Source organism: Chaetura pelagica, unplaced genomic scaffold, assembly GCF_000747805.2.
Source record: "Chaetura pelagica isolate M959 unplaced genomic scaffold, ChaPel_1.0 scaffold271, whole genome shotgun sequence".
Taxonomy (NCBI): domain Eukaryota; kingdom Metazoa; phylum Chordata; class Aves; order Apodiformes; family Apodidae; genus Chaetura; species Chaetura pelagica.
In genome coordinates, this window is record NW_009952106.1 from 77021 (window position 1) to 92052 (window position 15032).

A 15032-nucleotide genomic window follows, 5' to 3' on the forward strand; every position below is an offset into this window, starting at 1 on the left:
CTTGAGGAATGTTAAGTAGATATAACATATCTAGCAATTTAAATGGCATTACTTGCATGAGTTGAGACTTCTGTATCACACTCTTTATTTAGGAATTAGGAATCTTTCAGGCATGAGGTATTTGGGTGACTGAAAATGCCAATACTCAACTCTCTGATACCATTTATTTAAATAGGAATCTAAAATTATTATTTAAATGCAAAGTTAATTTCTCATTGTGCATGGTTTTAAATCACCACTAATTCTGAGTAACTTAGAAAGTGCAAGTTAACTGATAACTGAATAAGAAAATTTGAGGGGAGGAAACCACATAGCTTTGGCTTCCTTTAAATACATCCATATAAGACTCTAGACTAGAAAGACTTGCCCAGTTTCTTCTAATTGATACCAAATTGTGCTGACAGCTTTTGTTTAGAAAGAATATAAGGGAAAAGTCAGGGTCATTCTAAAGTAGCCCAAAACCCCAATAATCCTCTGAAGCCCCAAGCCTAATGTTGCATCCCCCCATAATATTAGCATGTCTAAGACCTCACTCTAAATACCTATTTTTCCTTATACTTCTAGACCATCATAGTTGCAGCTCCAGTGTTGCAGCATTTGCTCTTCCACAGTGGCTAAGTCCTTACATGTAATGACCATTTCTTATTAACAATTTTTTTAAACCGAACTCTGAGGACTTTTTAATTACTGTCTTACCATGGATAAGAGAACTTTTAAAATATTTACCCCTTGATATTTAAAAAAATGAGTGATTTTTTTAAAATCAGTTTCTCCAGGTCTAAAGGACAGAAGAGAAATGGTTTTTTCTTGATCATCTTACATCATCATGTAATCTTTTGTTTAACAGTACTTGGGTTATGAAGCAGCTTTAAGTTTGTGCTGCAGGTGGTCTAATTAAGGAACATTTACTTCATCTGGCTGCTTTTTTTTTTTAATGTGTCCTCTTCCAAAATGAGGAATAGTAAAATTAAGAGTATTTCAAGTTAATTGAAAAATATAATTTGTAGAATGTATGTTGGGAATTCATAAAGTATTAGAAGTACTTTTGATACATGCATGTATATTTAAATACTGTAGTGTGTTTAGGCATTTACTCCAGCAAAAAATCTGCATGTAGTTGTCCCACGCTTTAGATCTCACCTAAACCTCAGAGAATATTGTAAAAAGTGGTCACTGACTTGAACAAGCTTGGTCTTACATACTGATACATTGCAGGTGGAGAACTCTTTCTCAGTGTGTTTTCTAAATTTCTGCTGATTATTTACATATTCTGGTTAGAGAAGTACTAAAAGTAATTTAATTTCCGTCTCCATGACTGTCATTGCAGGAGGTTTCTTGGTAGTCCTGTCACAATTATTAATTATGCTACAAAATCTGGGGAATCCCAATTTTCTGGCTTCATGAGCTAAAACTGAAATATTAAGATTCAATTTGTGTAGTTCTGATCCATTTGAATTTGCCAAGTGTGACATTTTTAGGCCTTTCTTGGCAGTCATGTAACAGAGATCTCCTTCATGTTAATAACAAGACATGAAGACAGCTCAGTATATTAAATGAGATCAAAATATGATTGTTTAGAGAATTACTATATGTGTGTTTTCCCAGAAATATAATCTTTTTCTGGAAAGCTTGTCTTCACAGAATTTGATGTCTTGGGCAATTTTTTTGAGACTTCTTCACGTTCTCAAGTTCAAGCCAATGACACATGTCCATACTCAATGGATTTTGTTGTTCACAGGTGTGAAGTCCAACGTGGTGGACTTGCTGATCACGCACATGACAACTTAGCTTTTTCCTTTACACATTTAGATCTGTATTTTGCAGATGGGAACATGGCATACCTGGTTTTAAAACAGGAATTGAAACAACAAATTATTTTTTAGAAAGTGATTTTTTATATATCTATTTTTCTGCATTTGTTTGCTTTAAAGATAAACTGAAATAGTTTTGCAGGTTAAATTAGTGCTTATTTTGCTATGTAAAGATTCCTTTATGTGGCTTGTGATGAGTAGCATTTTCTTTTCTTTTTATGAAAGCTACATCTGTCACAAAGTCTTACAAATGCACGCTGCATGTTTTAGCTGTAAAGAAAAAGAGCTCTCTGGATTTCCTAACATAATGAAACAAATGTAATTTGGACAAGTTTTAGTCATCATATTTTTAAAATTTATTTTTCTCCGTAGTAAGCTTTGCAGCCCTGAGCTTGGTAGTATTAAAAAAAGAAAGCCCTCCAGGAGCTCTGACAATCGTAACAGGAGTAACTTTGCAAAAATATACCAGAGACAGATTTCTTCAGCAACATTTTAGCTAATCTATCTGGAAGTAGTCCATGAACTTCTGAACAGGGAGCTATACAACATTGCATAAGTTCATGAAATATCTTTTCAGCAAACCCTGTCCTTGAATTATGTGTCTTTGATGTGTTTTGTTTGAAGTAGTAAAAGAGACAATTTATTCAACAGTCTCTCCTTAGTCATGCCACAACTCAGCTTCCTGGGAGAAAAAAAACACCACAAAATTCTACATATTCTGACAATACTGAGGGGCATGACTGAACCTACCATTTTAGTGTATGATTTTTATATATGCATATTTCAAAGTGTATACAAGACTACCAGCACTAACCAAGTCAACTTCTGTGCTTTCAGATTCTAAATTTAACAAAGGCTTGGGATTTCTGTTCAGGGACTTTGAAGAGCAACTATGCAGACTTTGCCTACGTGAACATCTTATGAAGTAGATTCTGCAGAATAGGCAGAAAAGAGCTGCTGATTCTCTAACACCTTTTCCTGTAGAGAATCAGTTCTGCTTATGTTAGGAACACCTTTAATTTGCAGATAAGAATCTTCAAGGATCCTTTTGCTGGGCACTGTCTAGAAAATATACTCTCTTCTTGTCATCTCATAAGTGGTGTTGCCAGGTTTTTTTAGATACCTGATGCAATTATGTTTTGTGATGAAAAGAAGAATGTGTGTATTTTCTGCTTACTATATGAATTAGTAGCATCTGAGAGACCCTTCAGTTTGTTAAGGGTAATTCTACAATGTAGTTTGTTGTTTTTTTAATAACATTTTACAGGTGGATAAAGGATTATAAATCTTTATATGTTTTTGTTTTCCAAAAGGGTTTGAGCATCTTAGGTTGAAAAAAGTAAGTTCATATCTTAAATTTTCTGAATATTTTGTAAGGACATATTCTTAAATTATTTATGATTTATAAGATATTGGTCCGCCTACATATTTTTTACCATTTCATTGTAAATCTCCTTGGAGCAATGAACAAGAATTAGATTGATAAAGTTTGATATTTATTTTGGACTTGAAGTTCTTAGAAGTGGAAAAAGAGCAAAGTATATTTTTAGCAAGTAACATCCTGTAATCCTATTGATTCCAAGATAACTTACTTAAAAGAAATGTGAATTAGTAATATCAGTCGTGGATTTTATATTATTTAATCCATGTAGACTTCTTCTCATACAGAAGAACTTAAAAATTTTTACTAACATTCAGAATATTTTACCCAGATTGGTGGTTACACATTTTCAGGTTAGAAATCTGTTCTTTCATAAGCATATATGTGTACACATCAGCTTTAATTCTGTTTAGTTTGTAAGTTTAATTTTTTGCAAACAAGCTGTTGCAGTAAAAACCTTTCCTTTTCGGTGTGTATTCCCACTATTCTTTTCAGGAGATGAGATGACAGCCTTCAGATTGTTTCAAAGCCAAAGGAGCTCTATCAGTCCTGCTTGAATTCCTAGTCCCTTGACTTTTATAAAGGTGGCTTTCTTCTCAGATTTAGAAAGGGAATTAATTCTCTATTCTGTCTTTGTGGGGTTGCAATTCACACTTAGAAGGCTGTGCAAGCAGTTTCGCTGATAATATTGATAGTCCTCTTTCTTTACAGTAGGCTTCCTTAGCATCTCAAGAAGGCTTTTCTTAAATTGTCTTGGTTGTATATAAAAAAGAGATTTACTTTCATCTAGGATTTCAAAGTGGAACTCAACTGTGGAACCATGACCAGCACTTTCACGGCACATCTATGCAATGAAATATTAATATTACATATTATTACATTGAACTGTGAGAATACATATTAATATGTTTACATTTTCTGAAATTTCAAAATTTTCTGGAACTATTGTTCACTGCCAAAAATATAAGAACTATAGGAATCGAATAACGAAGGAAACTCACTGATTTTTGTAGCTGTTTTGACAATGTATGGTATGTGACATTTTATCCTATGTTCACATGGGTGGTGATCTTAATAAATAGCCTTTTGTGAAGGACGGGGAGCTCAAGTTAATACTTTGCAGGTACAGTAATTGAAAATATATACCATTAACAACTTTAAAGAAGAGAAGGACTAAGAAAACCTAACAACCCAAAATGCTGTAACTGGAGGAGCCAAAGAACAGAGATGTACAAACAAAGGAGCAACTGTATTGGACCAGACCAAAGTTTCATCTAGTTGGATCTAGAGGATGTTATCTCTAACAGGGACTAACAGCTCAGGGGGGAATAAACCCAACAGTGAGCATGTAGAGCTACTTTCACAGAACCACAGAATCTTAGGAGTTGGAAGGGACCTCTGGAGATCATCTAGTCCAACCAGCCTGACAGAGCAGGATCACCTAGAGTACATCACTCAGGAATGTGTCTAGGTGGGTTTTGAATGTGTCCAGAGAAGGAGACTCCACAACCTCTCTGGGCAGCCTGTTCCAGTGCTCCGTCACACTCACAGTAAAGAAATTTTTGCTGATGTTTACGTGGAACCTCCTATGTGCCAGTTTGCACCCACTGCCCCTTGTCCTGTCACTGGTCATCACTGAGAAAAGCCTAACTCCATCTTCCTGGCACTCACCCCTTACATATTTGTAAACATTGATGAGGTCACCCCTCAGTCTCCTTTTCTCCAAGCTAAAGAGACCCAGCTCCCTCAGCCTTTCCTCATAAGGGAGATGTTCCACTCCCTTCATCATCTTTGTGGCTCTGCCCTGGACTCTTTCAAGCAGTTCCCTGTCCTTCTGGAACTGAGGGGCCCAGAACTGGACACAATATTCCAGATGTGGCCTCACCAAGGCAGAATAGAGGGGGAGGAGAACGTCCCTTGACCTACTAACTACACCCTTTCTAATGCACTCCAGGATGCCATTGGCCTTCTTGGCTACAAGGGCACATTTCCTACTTTCTCTAGATATTGTATTAGCCTCTAGTCATTTGTAGTTTAGGTACTTTCCAATTTCTCTGTTTTTAGTAGTTCTGAGAAATTTTTATTTTCATTAGTTAGTCTAGTCTCTACTGAAGCCTGTGTGAACTTTTAGTATCCAAAACATCGGATTGCAAAGAGGTTCACAGCTTAACTACATTTTTAATTAACAATAATTTCTCCTTGCTTGTTTTGAACCTGCCATCTCTGAGCTTCTTTTGATACCCTATACCTTCTGACAACTCATTACTGTCTTCAGTATTCAGAAACTGAGACCCTGATCATTAGAAATTCCTAACATAGATGAATGAGGTGTTTTATAATAATAATTGTTTTGATTTTTAACATCTGGAATCAAAAATCTCTATATAATCTGTCTTTGGACGTTTTGGTCTTTGGAAGCAAGTGTTCGCTGTAGTTCCTTTCAGCATGTTTCTCTTTTTGTCTCTGACATCCAACTGTAATGGATTAAAATAAGCAATTTGGCAACTAGTCAAACTTTTCAATAAACTTTAGTAAGCTGGGGAACCTTTGCATCTCTGGTGGCGCCAGACCAGCAGCTGTCTATATACATGGTTGTTTTCCTCTTAAGCAAGGATTGTTTCCCTCTTTTTTATTTTTGTTTAAATCTTAGCTTATTTATCACTTTTTAAATAAATAAAATGCAGAAGAATAATATTAGCATTTCTTTAGCAAAATTAGTAGATCCTTAAGCATCGTAAATAAAAACCAAAGTAAATTTTGCTTCTGATAAATTGCATGAGGAAAATAATTATTTCTTGATTACTTTATTTGTTTTCAGATACTCTCTTAATATATTTTGTCAGGCAATGCTGGAATTGTAGGACAATTCAGAGAAGGATAAATCCAGGAAACATCTTATAATTCACAGCTGATGAAAGAAAAGAAAAAAGCTTGTTAGTGTAATTTGATTTCTTTATCATATATTCTGTCAGCTGTAGACTCTCATGAGTCTGGTTGGTTGGACATCTGAATATTACAGTCAGTAACTGATTTCACCACTATTTAATTTGTGGCTCTAATAGTTTTTTATAGTTTTCTTCCATCTTCATTTGCTTTAACAGACAAGTGAATAGTCAAAATAATTTTTATCTCGTTGTTTATAATCAGTCAGTATGAATCATAAAATCTTGGAGCACTTAAAATATTTTTGAACTTCAGAGCAGTTCATGATAATTAACACAAAATGGAATTGGAAATGTGGAAATAGCTTTTTAGTTTCTAACTGATATAATATTTTCTGATAGCAATTAGTGAAGATATATGTGCAATATTTCTAGATTCTTTCGCTGTGATGTGTTAATGGTCACTATTCCTGACATCTACAGTCTTTCAAGAGCCTAAATATCATCCTTGCAAAAAGTTACTAGCCAAAGAAAAAAAAATATTGGATCTAGAATATCTTGCAGTGTATTCTTGAATCACTGAAGACAGCTGCTATATATTTAAGAATTAGAGTTAATTATATTTTGTTTCTATATAAAATTGATAATGGAAAATATGTTATGCCTTATATATTAATTATCTCTCTGATTTTTTTTATTCTGTAGTGTTTTGGCAGGATATAATGGTACTATCTTTGCATACGGTCAGACAGGTAGTGGCAAGACTTTTACCATCACAGGAGGAGCAGAACGTTACAGTGATCGAGGCATCATTCCCAGGACTCTATCTTATATTTTTGATCAGTTGCAGAAGGTATGGGACATCTTTTTGTGTTTGTTTTTAGTGTCTGGTTTATAAATACTTAACTATATTGCAAAAGGTTGTCATTATAATAATGTTAGAAGAAGCCCTAATATTAATGTTAAAAAAATATTTAACTGGACATGATACGTTATGCAAGATGCTGCCAGTAGTTACAGTGACCTGGTTTATTGCAGTAGATTGAAAATAATGGAAATCATTGGAGGGTTTTATTGTAGTTTTGCACACCATCCTATATTTAGTTGATGCAACGTATAAGCAGATCATGTAATTGGTTTTTCTTGTCTTAACACTTATATTACCTACACTGTTTTTTTATCGCATGTGTTGCATCTTATACCTCTGTTGTCTGATTCCTGTATAAACCAACATTTTATGAAAGATGGAATGTTACTTTCAGTCTACATAAGTTACTTTATTTCTTTGTGCTTCAGTGGTGCTTAGGAAAAAAAAACAACACAACAAAACAAATGGCAAAATAGTCAAATTAATGTGATGCATTATAAAATATTCAGCTATTTATTTTACCTGATGCCTTTATTTTACCTAATGTTACTCATTAGCTAGGGTATATTATAGAATGATTATGCCAAATACATCTAATTATGATGAAAAGCAATTTTTAAAGTCAGTAATACAAATCCTTGAAAGTATTTGAAAGACAAGAGGTATCCATATTCATTTTCCTTCTCTACTGTTTTCCTTTTAACTCCAGTTATGCACTTGTATGGAATTTTTTTATGTATATATGGTATTAGTAAAAGTCTGATTTACTGAATACACTTGGATAGAAACATTGTTAGGTAAATTTCTTAACATAATTATATGTGTATAACATATGAACGGGTAAAGATGTAAATAGTGAAATGACACAGATGATGATGATGATTATTATTATTGTTGTTGTTACTGCTTTTATTAATGCATCATTTTAAAAATGAAGAAAAAAGAAAAAAGAAAACACCCTTTGATCTGTTTTTATAACAGTATCAGGACCTAAGCACTGGTTAACAGTGACTAGAAAAACACTTTCAAACCAAGTAAACTGTTCTCTGAAAACCAGTTTTGCATGTGCTTTACCTGAAACCTCTCATGGAGAAATAGTCACTACACCCATATAAGTACTGATTTGGCTTAACCACAAAGTTGGGCAGTAGTAAATACTTTAAATAGTTATATGATTTCTCGGTCACTTTCCTTTTTCCTCATCTTTTAGTATTTCTGAATCTTACAGTTCTGTCCCAGCTATTTCTTAATACTGTTCTGTTCATACTTTAAATACTGTATGGAAGATTTTCCTGCCAAAGACAGCAACTGTTCTTTGCATATTGAATTTTATATTGCTTGTAGGGCAAAACATCACTTCGGTGTGGTAACTGATCTGAATCAAAGATCTCTAAAATTAGTTTTTAGGTGAATCCAGTGATGTAAAAATGAATTATGTATTTCAACAACTCTAGCTGAGCCTTTCAGAGGTAGGGAGGGAAACAATACAAACAGTACAAAGTCTCAAAATAGCTTTGTGATTACAAAAAGAAAAAACCTTGCAGAATTTATAAGCGTAATTGTTGCACTTACAAGTTAATCAAGTTGGTTGACTGATCTCTGATAGTATCGCAGTAAATAGTGTTGCATTAAAGTCCTTTAATATTACATTGAATCAAAAAGCCTGCCAGGTAGCCTCTTGTGCAAAAAAAACCCCTGCAAAAACACCAAACAAACAAACAAACAAACAAACAGAAATATCATGCTGGCAGGAAGAGAATTGGCAGAATTTGGGAGAAAGCTGACTGTGTTTTAATTTTATGTGTCTTGTGTTTCTGTGCCCCCCGAAAAGATACTCAGAACTCAATTTGGTAGCTTTTTTTTTTTATTTTATGTACAGAAAACTTGGCATCAGTTCAGTTTTACAGAAGGTAATAGTGACATTTAAAATACTACACTGTACTGAGACAGTACACCATACTGTCTTAACATCTAAGACCAATAATAGAAACAGAATAAATGCATATTACTAAAATCCCAAAACTAATTTAGCTTGCCTGAAATATTGCTTATTATATCCTTTCATTCATTTTTCTAAGAAGTTAATGATAATTGTCAACTGAAATGCTTCAGGAAATCAAATAAGATGTCAGCAACAAACTTTCTCATTGAATAGAGAAGTTACTTTTAAGTTAGTTCTTCCAGATCTTAAGTCTTCTGATTCATCTGCAGCATACGTATGGGAAAGAGAGCTTTAGTAGCATATCCAATTTTTTTCACATACAAGGAGACTATGAGAAACAACACTAACCATCTGATGATATTATGACTGATGTCCCAGGTATAAGAACTTTCTTCCAAAGGAGGATGTGGGAGGGTGTGTATGTATGTTAGGTTATAACCAAAACATTATAGATTTTTTTCAATTTTATATCTGTATGCAGTGAAATGAGTGAGTAAGTGAAAGAATGTGCCACGAGTAAGCACAATGATGACTGTTTATTTCGTTTACAAGAAATTTCATTTTATTTTACTGTTTGTACTGTGTTTTTCTCATCATTTACTCCACCAAACCTATAACCCAATTAAGATTAATCGTCACATTTTAACAAAGCTCTTTAATTAAACAAATGTAAATGTTATTTGATGTTAACATCAGTGTTAAATTGTATTTTTATACTCAGTCATTCAGCTAATACAGGGTACCAATTTTTATTCGTAAGGATTTATGTCTCAGTCACATGAACATGCTATGGCCAGAGTAAGGGTTAACAAATATTAAGTAATTATCTTGGATCTTTCAAAGTATGGCTTTTGGCTGGTAAATGTACACAGTGTATTGCAGGTGCACAAAAGCTTGCTCTTGTGGGAATGGAAATTTAAAAAATGTCACGTTTTCGTGTTGCTTTAGACCTTCTGCTGCACTCACACAACCTCATGGAGGACACTTGTAGTGGAAGGTTAACAGATTGATCTTGCAATTGCCAGCAGTGTGCAGAGTTAACACTTCAGCATTGTTTTCTGTTATTACTATGTAATAAAACCAAAATAGAATTAAAAATTAGTGTATTTGCTGCCTTCTCAACAGGTAATTTCTGTGAAGATAAAAACATTTGTGTTTCTGTTTTTAGACTGGGTTTTGGATCAAAAGCTCTACTTAATTATGCTGCTTTTGGTGTTTCATCTTTCCACTTGCCTTTCTTTTCACACCTTTCCTTCGTTTAATTTATTTTTTTCTACAGCTGTGCTTTGGAAAGTGCTGAGGTAGTGGAGAAGAGTCATTTGACTCTTAACTCTAAGTAGGCGAAAGGAAATTCAGGGACACAAAATATAAGACACTTTTACTTGCAGTGAGACAGTGCAATTTCAATTTTTATATTGAGGTTTGTGTTGTTTGGATTTGGCTTTGGGGCAGAAGAAAATTATGTCTGAAAAAAAACAGTTGTGTTAAGTTACAGTTTGGCAATGTGTTATACAGAAAAAATAAGGATTACGAAGGACAGCCAACATCATATACAGTGCTTAAATGTTATGATAAAGAGAGTGGAAAGCAGTCTGTCACTGATGCTTCTAAATGAAGTGATTTTTTATTATTTGTGGGTTTGTTCCTTGGGGCTTTTTTAAGCATCATCTTTATATCCATAATGTGAGCGTTTACCTCTTCATCATGACATCCTTTTTTTTTGTCATAGAAGTGAAAAATGTCATATTGCATGATTCTGCAAGCAGGCTGCCATATTCTAAGTGTATGCAGACTTTTCTAGATACAGGGAACCAATAAAAAACCGCAGACTAAACTCACAAGCATGGTGGAGTTTTGGAGGGATTTTTGGTTTGGGGATTTGTGTGTGTGTGTGTGTTTTGCTGGTGGTTTTTTGTTTGCTTGTTTGTTTTCCTTTTTCTTCTTGATCTTTTATGCATGTGGTAACAGATGACATAAAAGTATCATGAGTTGAAAATGTAAGCCATACCCAAGAAAGAAGAAGACACAGAGTAAAGGAGCTATATGAAACATGTAGTGATAAATGTCTTTTCTGGTCTGGCTCTGGCTTCTCTTTATAGCTCTTATTTTTTCCTTTTTTTTTTTTTTTTCCCTTTTATTTTCTTATCTTATCCAGGATAGCAGTAAAGTGTATACAACTCATGTTTCCTACTTAGAAATCTACAATGAATGTGGTTATGATTTGCTGGTCCAAAGAGACAAGGCCTCCAGTCTGGAAGATTTACCGTGAGTAACAAAGCTTCTGAGAATCAACAACAACAACAATAGTTTACAGATGCCCTGTTGGATTGTTGGGGAATTTTTGAAACTGCACTACTGATCTTAGTGTTAACTCAAAATACTTCTCAATTTTATCAATACTGTCTAGATATGTATAGAGGCTACAGAAACCAGATCGGAGTAACTGGAGTTTAATCCAGTTTGTGGCCAGTCACAAGCATTGTTCCCAAGGCCTCAGTATTGGAGCTAGTTCTCTTTAATATCTTCATCAATGGCCTGGAGGAGGGGATGAAGTACACCTTCAGTAAGTTTATAGATGTGCTAAGTTGGCTGGGAGTGTTGATCTGCCCAGTACTGAGTTGGGTGGGAGTGATCTGTCTGAGAGTAGGAAGGCTCTATAGCAGGGCGTGGACAGGCCGGCTCAACAGGCTGAAGCCAGTTTTATGAGTTCCTACGAGGCCAAGTGTCACATCTTGCACTTGGGTTACAGCAGCCCCATTCAACACTACTGGCTTGGAGAAAAGTGGCTGGAAAGCTACCTGGCAGAAAAAGACCTGGTGGCATTTGTCAACAGCCAGCTGAACATGAACCAGCAATGTGCCCAGGTGGCCAAGAAGGCCAACGTCTTGGTTTCTATCAGGAACAGCATGACCAGGAGGACTAGGGAAGTGATTGTCCTCCTGTACTTGGCACTGGTGAGGCCATACCTCAAGTACTGTGTTCAGTTTTGGGCCCCCAAAGTGGTGGACTCACCATTCCTGAACGTATTTAAAGATGTATAGATGTGGTGCTTAGGGACATGGTTTAGTGGTGGACTTGGCAGTGCTAGGTTAACAGTTGGAGGTTGAAAGTCTTTTCCAACCAAATAAATTCTATGATTCCAACTGAAGGTCAAAGATTTAAAAAGGTATATTGGTATTATGCAGAATAGATCTGCTGTGGCCACAGGGAACAAAAGAGAAGGCATTCTTGTTTTTTCTCATGGCAACCTGTCTCTTTATATGATATGCACGAATGTGTGTGTGACATATACATATTTAACAGGAAGTATTTCCTTGGAACAGTAGAACTCCCTGCTTCTACTTGGACCTCTTCCTGAAATTATAATTATTTTTTGCAGAGTAATCAATTATGAAATAAGGTAAATAACAGATAAAAAAGGCCACAGGGCACTCCAAAGGACACAGAATGGATGATTGTTACTATAGTTTTCATTGCTGAGTTGCTGGCACCTGCTAACACTTGGAGAAGGGTAGTAAATAAAGGTTTGCATGTCATGAACATATAAGCCTGGTCAAGTTTTAAACATCTTATGATTTATGGGAAATGAAACCCCTAGTTTATAAGGTCCTTCTGAAAACATAGTTTATAGTCTGTGTTATTATTAAAATAACTTAGCAAAGAGTGAATGTGTGTAAATAAGTAAGTTGTTGAATGCTTGGATTTGCAAATGCCCTGAAATAATACTGGGAACCATAAACTTTCTCACTTAATATGATGGTGACTGAAACATGTAAATAGCAAGTAAATCACTGCTGATAAAGAGCAGGAAATGTACTGAGAACTGCCAATAGAGAATGAGCACAGAAAATCAATAGAAGTGTATATCCAAATAGCTAATTATATTATTAACATATGAAACCTATTCTATTAAAAATAAAAAATAAAAATCTTCCAGGTTATGGTAAAAGCTTTAGTTTTCTACATAATATGTGGTATCTAGGATGCTTCTCTACAGAAAACTTTCTAGGCTTGTCTTTATAAAACAAGCTACTCCTGAGGTAACAAAAGCAACAGAGTAAGACTGGGCTGTAAGCTGGTCTTGTTGCTTCACTTTCTGTATCTGTAAAACTGAACTAAATTTTATCACTTGTGGCTCATTGATGCTATAAAGACTGTATGTATTTATTGATGTCTTTCATTATAAAGTTTAGGAATTTAATTTATTTTATTATCTGCTTCCTGTACTATGCAAATAGAAATGTTGAATGAGAGACTGATTTGGCTAATGATTTCATTTTTGTGCCCATTTTTACAGGTGCAGGTTTTTTGCAGTTGTGTGTAAAAAATAGTATGATATTTACAGTTTTATTCACGTTATTAAAGTTAATGCTCTGAAACTATTACAAGTTATTCAATTATTAATGTAATTAATTAATATATAATTAACATATTAATATAATATATTAATATAATTAATATATAAACAATAATTGATATAATATATTATTTGAACTCATTCCATTTATGCATTTAAATAAATTTAATGTATTCAATTGATCTAAATTGAATTTGATTGCAGCTTTATTTGAAACAGTTACTTGAGGGTCATATGCACTGGAAAATATGTCGCTTTTTAAGACTAGATTCTAAATGTTTACTAATAATTGAGAATTTTATAATCTTGAAATTTGTTTGTGTATGATAATTCAATTAAGCTAAAGAATAGCTCCTTATTAGGTATAAGTCTATTTTTAAGCAGCAAAAGTTATCAGATAATTTGATTGTGAATTAGGGATGAAACACATTTTGGTAATCCTAATTACCTGTGAACCTCTGGAGTGTGTAAAAATACTTAATTAATAAAGTATTTTTTGCTTAATTTTGATGATAATAATTTACAGATTCAAAAGTTAAAAATATATATAGTGACATTGAGCTAAAAAGGGAGTACAAATTGCAGGACAGCGTAGTTGCACAATTAACCATGCTTTAGTTACTTGGTTTATTTTTAAAAATGACAAAGTAGTAACTACACATAAAGTAAATAGCAGTCACATATTTTAAAATGTATCAACTGTTTATTACCTAATATACATTTCATGTTTCTAAGAATTTTATGTGCTTAAGACTTTTTAAGACTGCTGATACTCTCCCAAGTAAGTAAGGTGGACAAGGAAAGTGTTAAAGAAAGGTCTCATTTTCAAAGAGTAAACAAAAGATTAATTAGCCTCATAAAGTATGCAGATTGATTTGGAACAATATTGTTATTCAAACTTCTGCAAAAGAGAGGGGATGCAATTCAAAACAAAGAGATATACTTCTGCCTGGCAAACTCTGTGTTAATGACTTTACGTTGTCAGTTCTCAGTGGGAAGAATAAGTACAGAGTGATGGCATTCATGTAGTAGAAGTTATGAAAAGCATACAACAGACACTTCTTGATTGTACTTTAAAAATGAGACATTAACATTGTATTTAATGTTTAAAGCAAAGTGAATAACAATAGTTTTTAGACAGTTGCCCATTGCATCTAATCACTGCATGATTAGATATGGAAGCCCAGATCCTGAAGTTTGTGTTTTGTGTGTAGCCATCCTTTGCATATCATAGAATCATAGAATCATAGGGGTTGGAAGGGACCTCTGAAGATCATTGAGTCCAACCGCCCTGCTGCAGCAGGAACACCTAGGGCAGATCACAGAGGAACGCATCCAGATAGTCTTGAAAGTCTCCTGAGAAGGAGACTCCACAGCCTCTCTGGACAGCCTGTTCCAGTGCTCCATCACCATCACAGTAAAGAAGGTTTTCCTCATATTGAGGTGGAATTTCCTGTGTTGTAGCTTGGTGCCATTTCACCTCGTCCTGTCACAGGGCACAACTGAAAAGACACTGACCCATTCTTGACATCCACCCTTCAGATATTTATAGACATTAATAAGGTCCCCTCTTTGTCTAGTCTTCTCTAGACTAAACAGCCCCAGGTCTCTTAGCCATTCCTCATGAGACAGGTGTTCCAGTCCCTTACTCATCCTCGTAGCTCTCCGTTGGACTCTTCCCAGCATATCCCTATCCCTCTTGAACTGGGCAGCCCAGAACTGGACATGATACTCCAGGTGTGGTCTCACCAGGGCAGAGTAGAGGTGGAGGAGAACCTTATATATATATAT

The 15032-nt window shown here is 34.6% G+C and overlaps 1 protein-coding gene across 1 annotated transcript in view; it reads left to right on the forward strand.

Annotated features, from left to right (window-relative positions):
- The window catches only part of KIF6 (kinesin family member 6), a gene marked incomplete at its 5' end in the record, with an annotated part of 207295 nt that overhangs the window by 62824 nt on the left and 129439 nt on the right, over nt 1-15032 (forward strand). Inside the window, 2 exons of the mRNA XM_010006127.1 lie at nt 6780-6927; nt 11040-11149. Coding sequence (XP_010004429.1) covers nt 6780-6927; nt 11040-11149 — 258 coding nt within the window. The remainder of the gene's footprint in view (nt 1-6779; nt 6928-11039; nt 11150-15032) is intronic.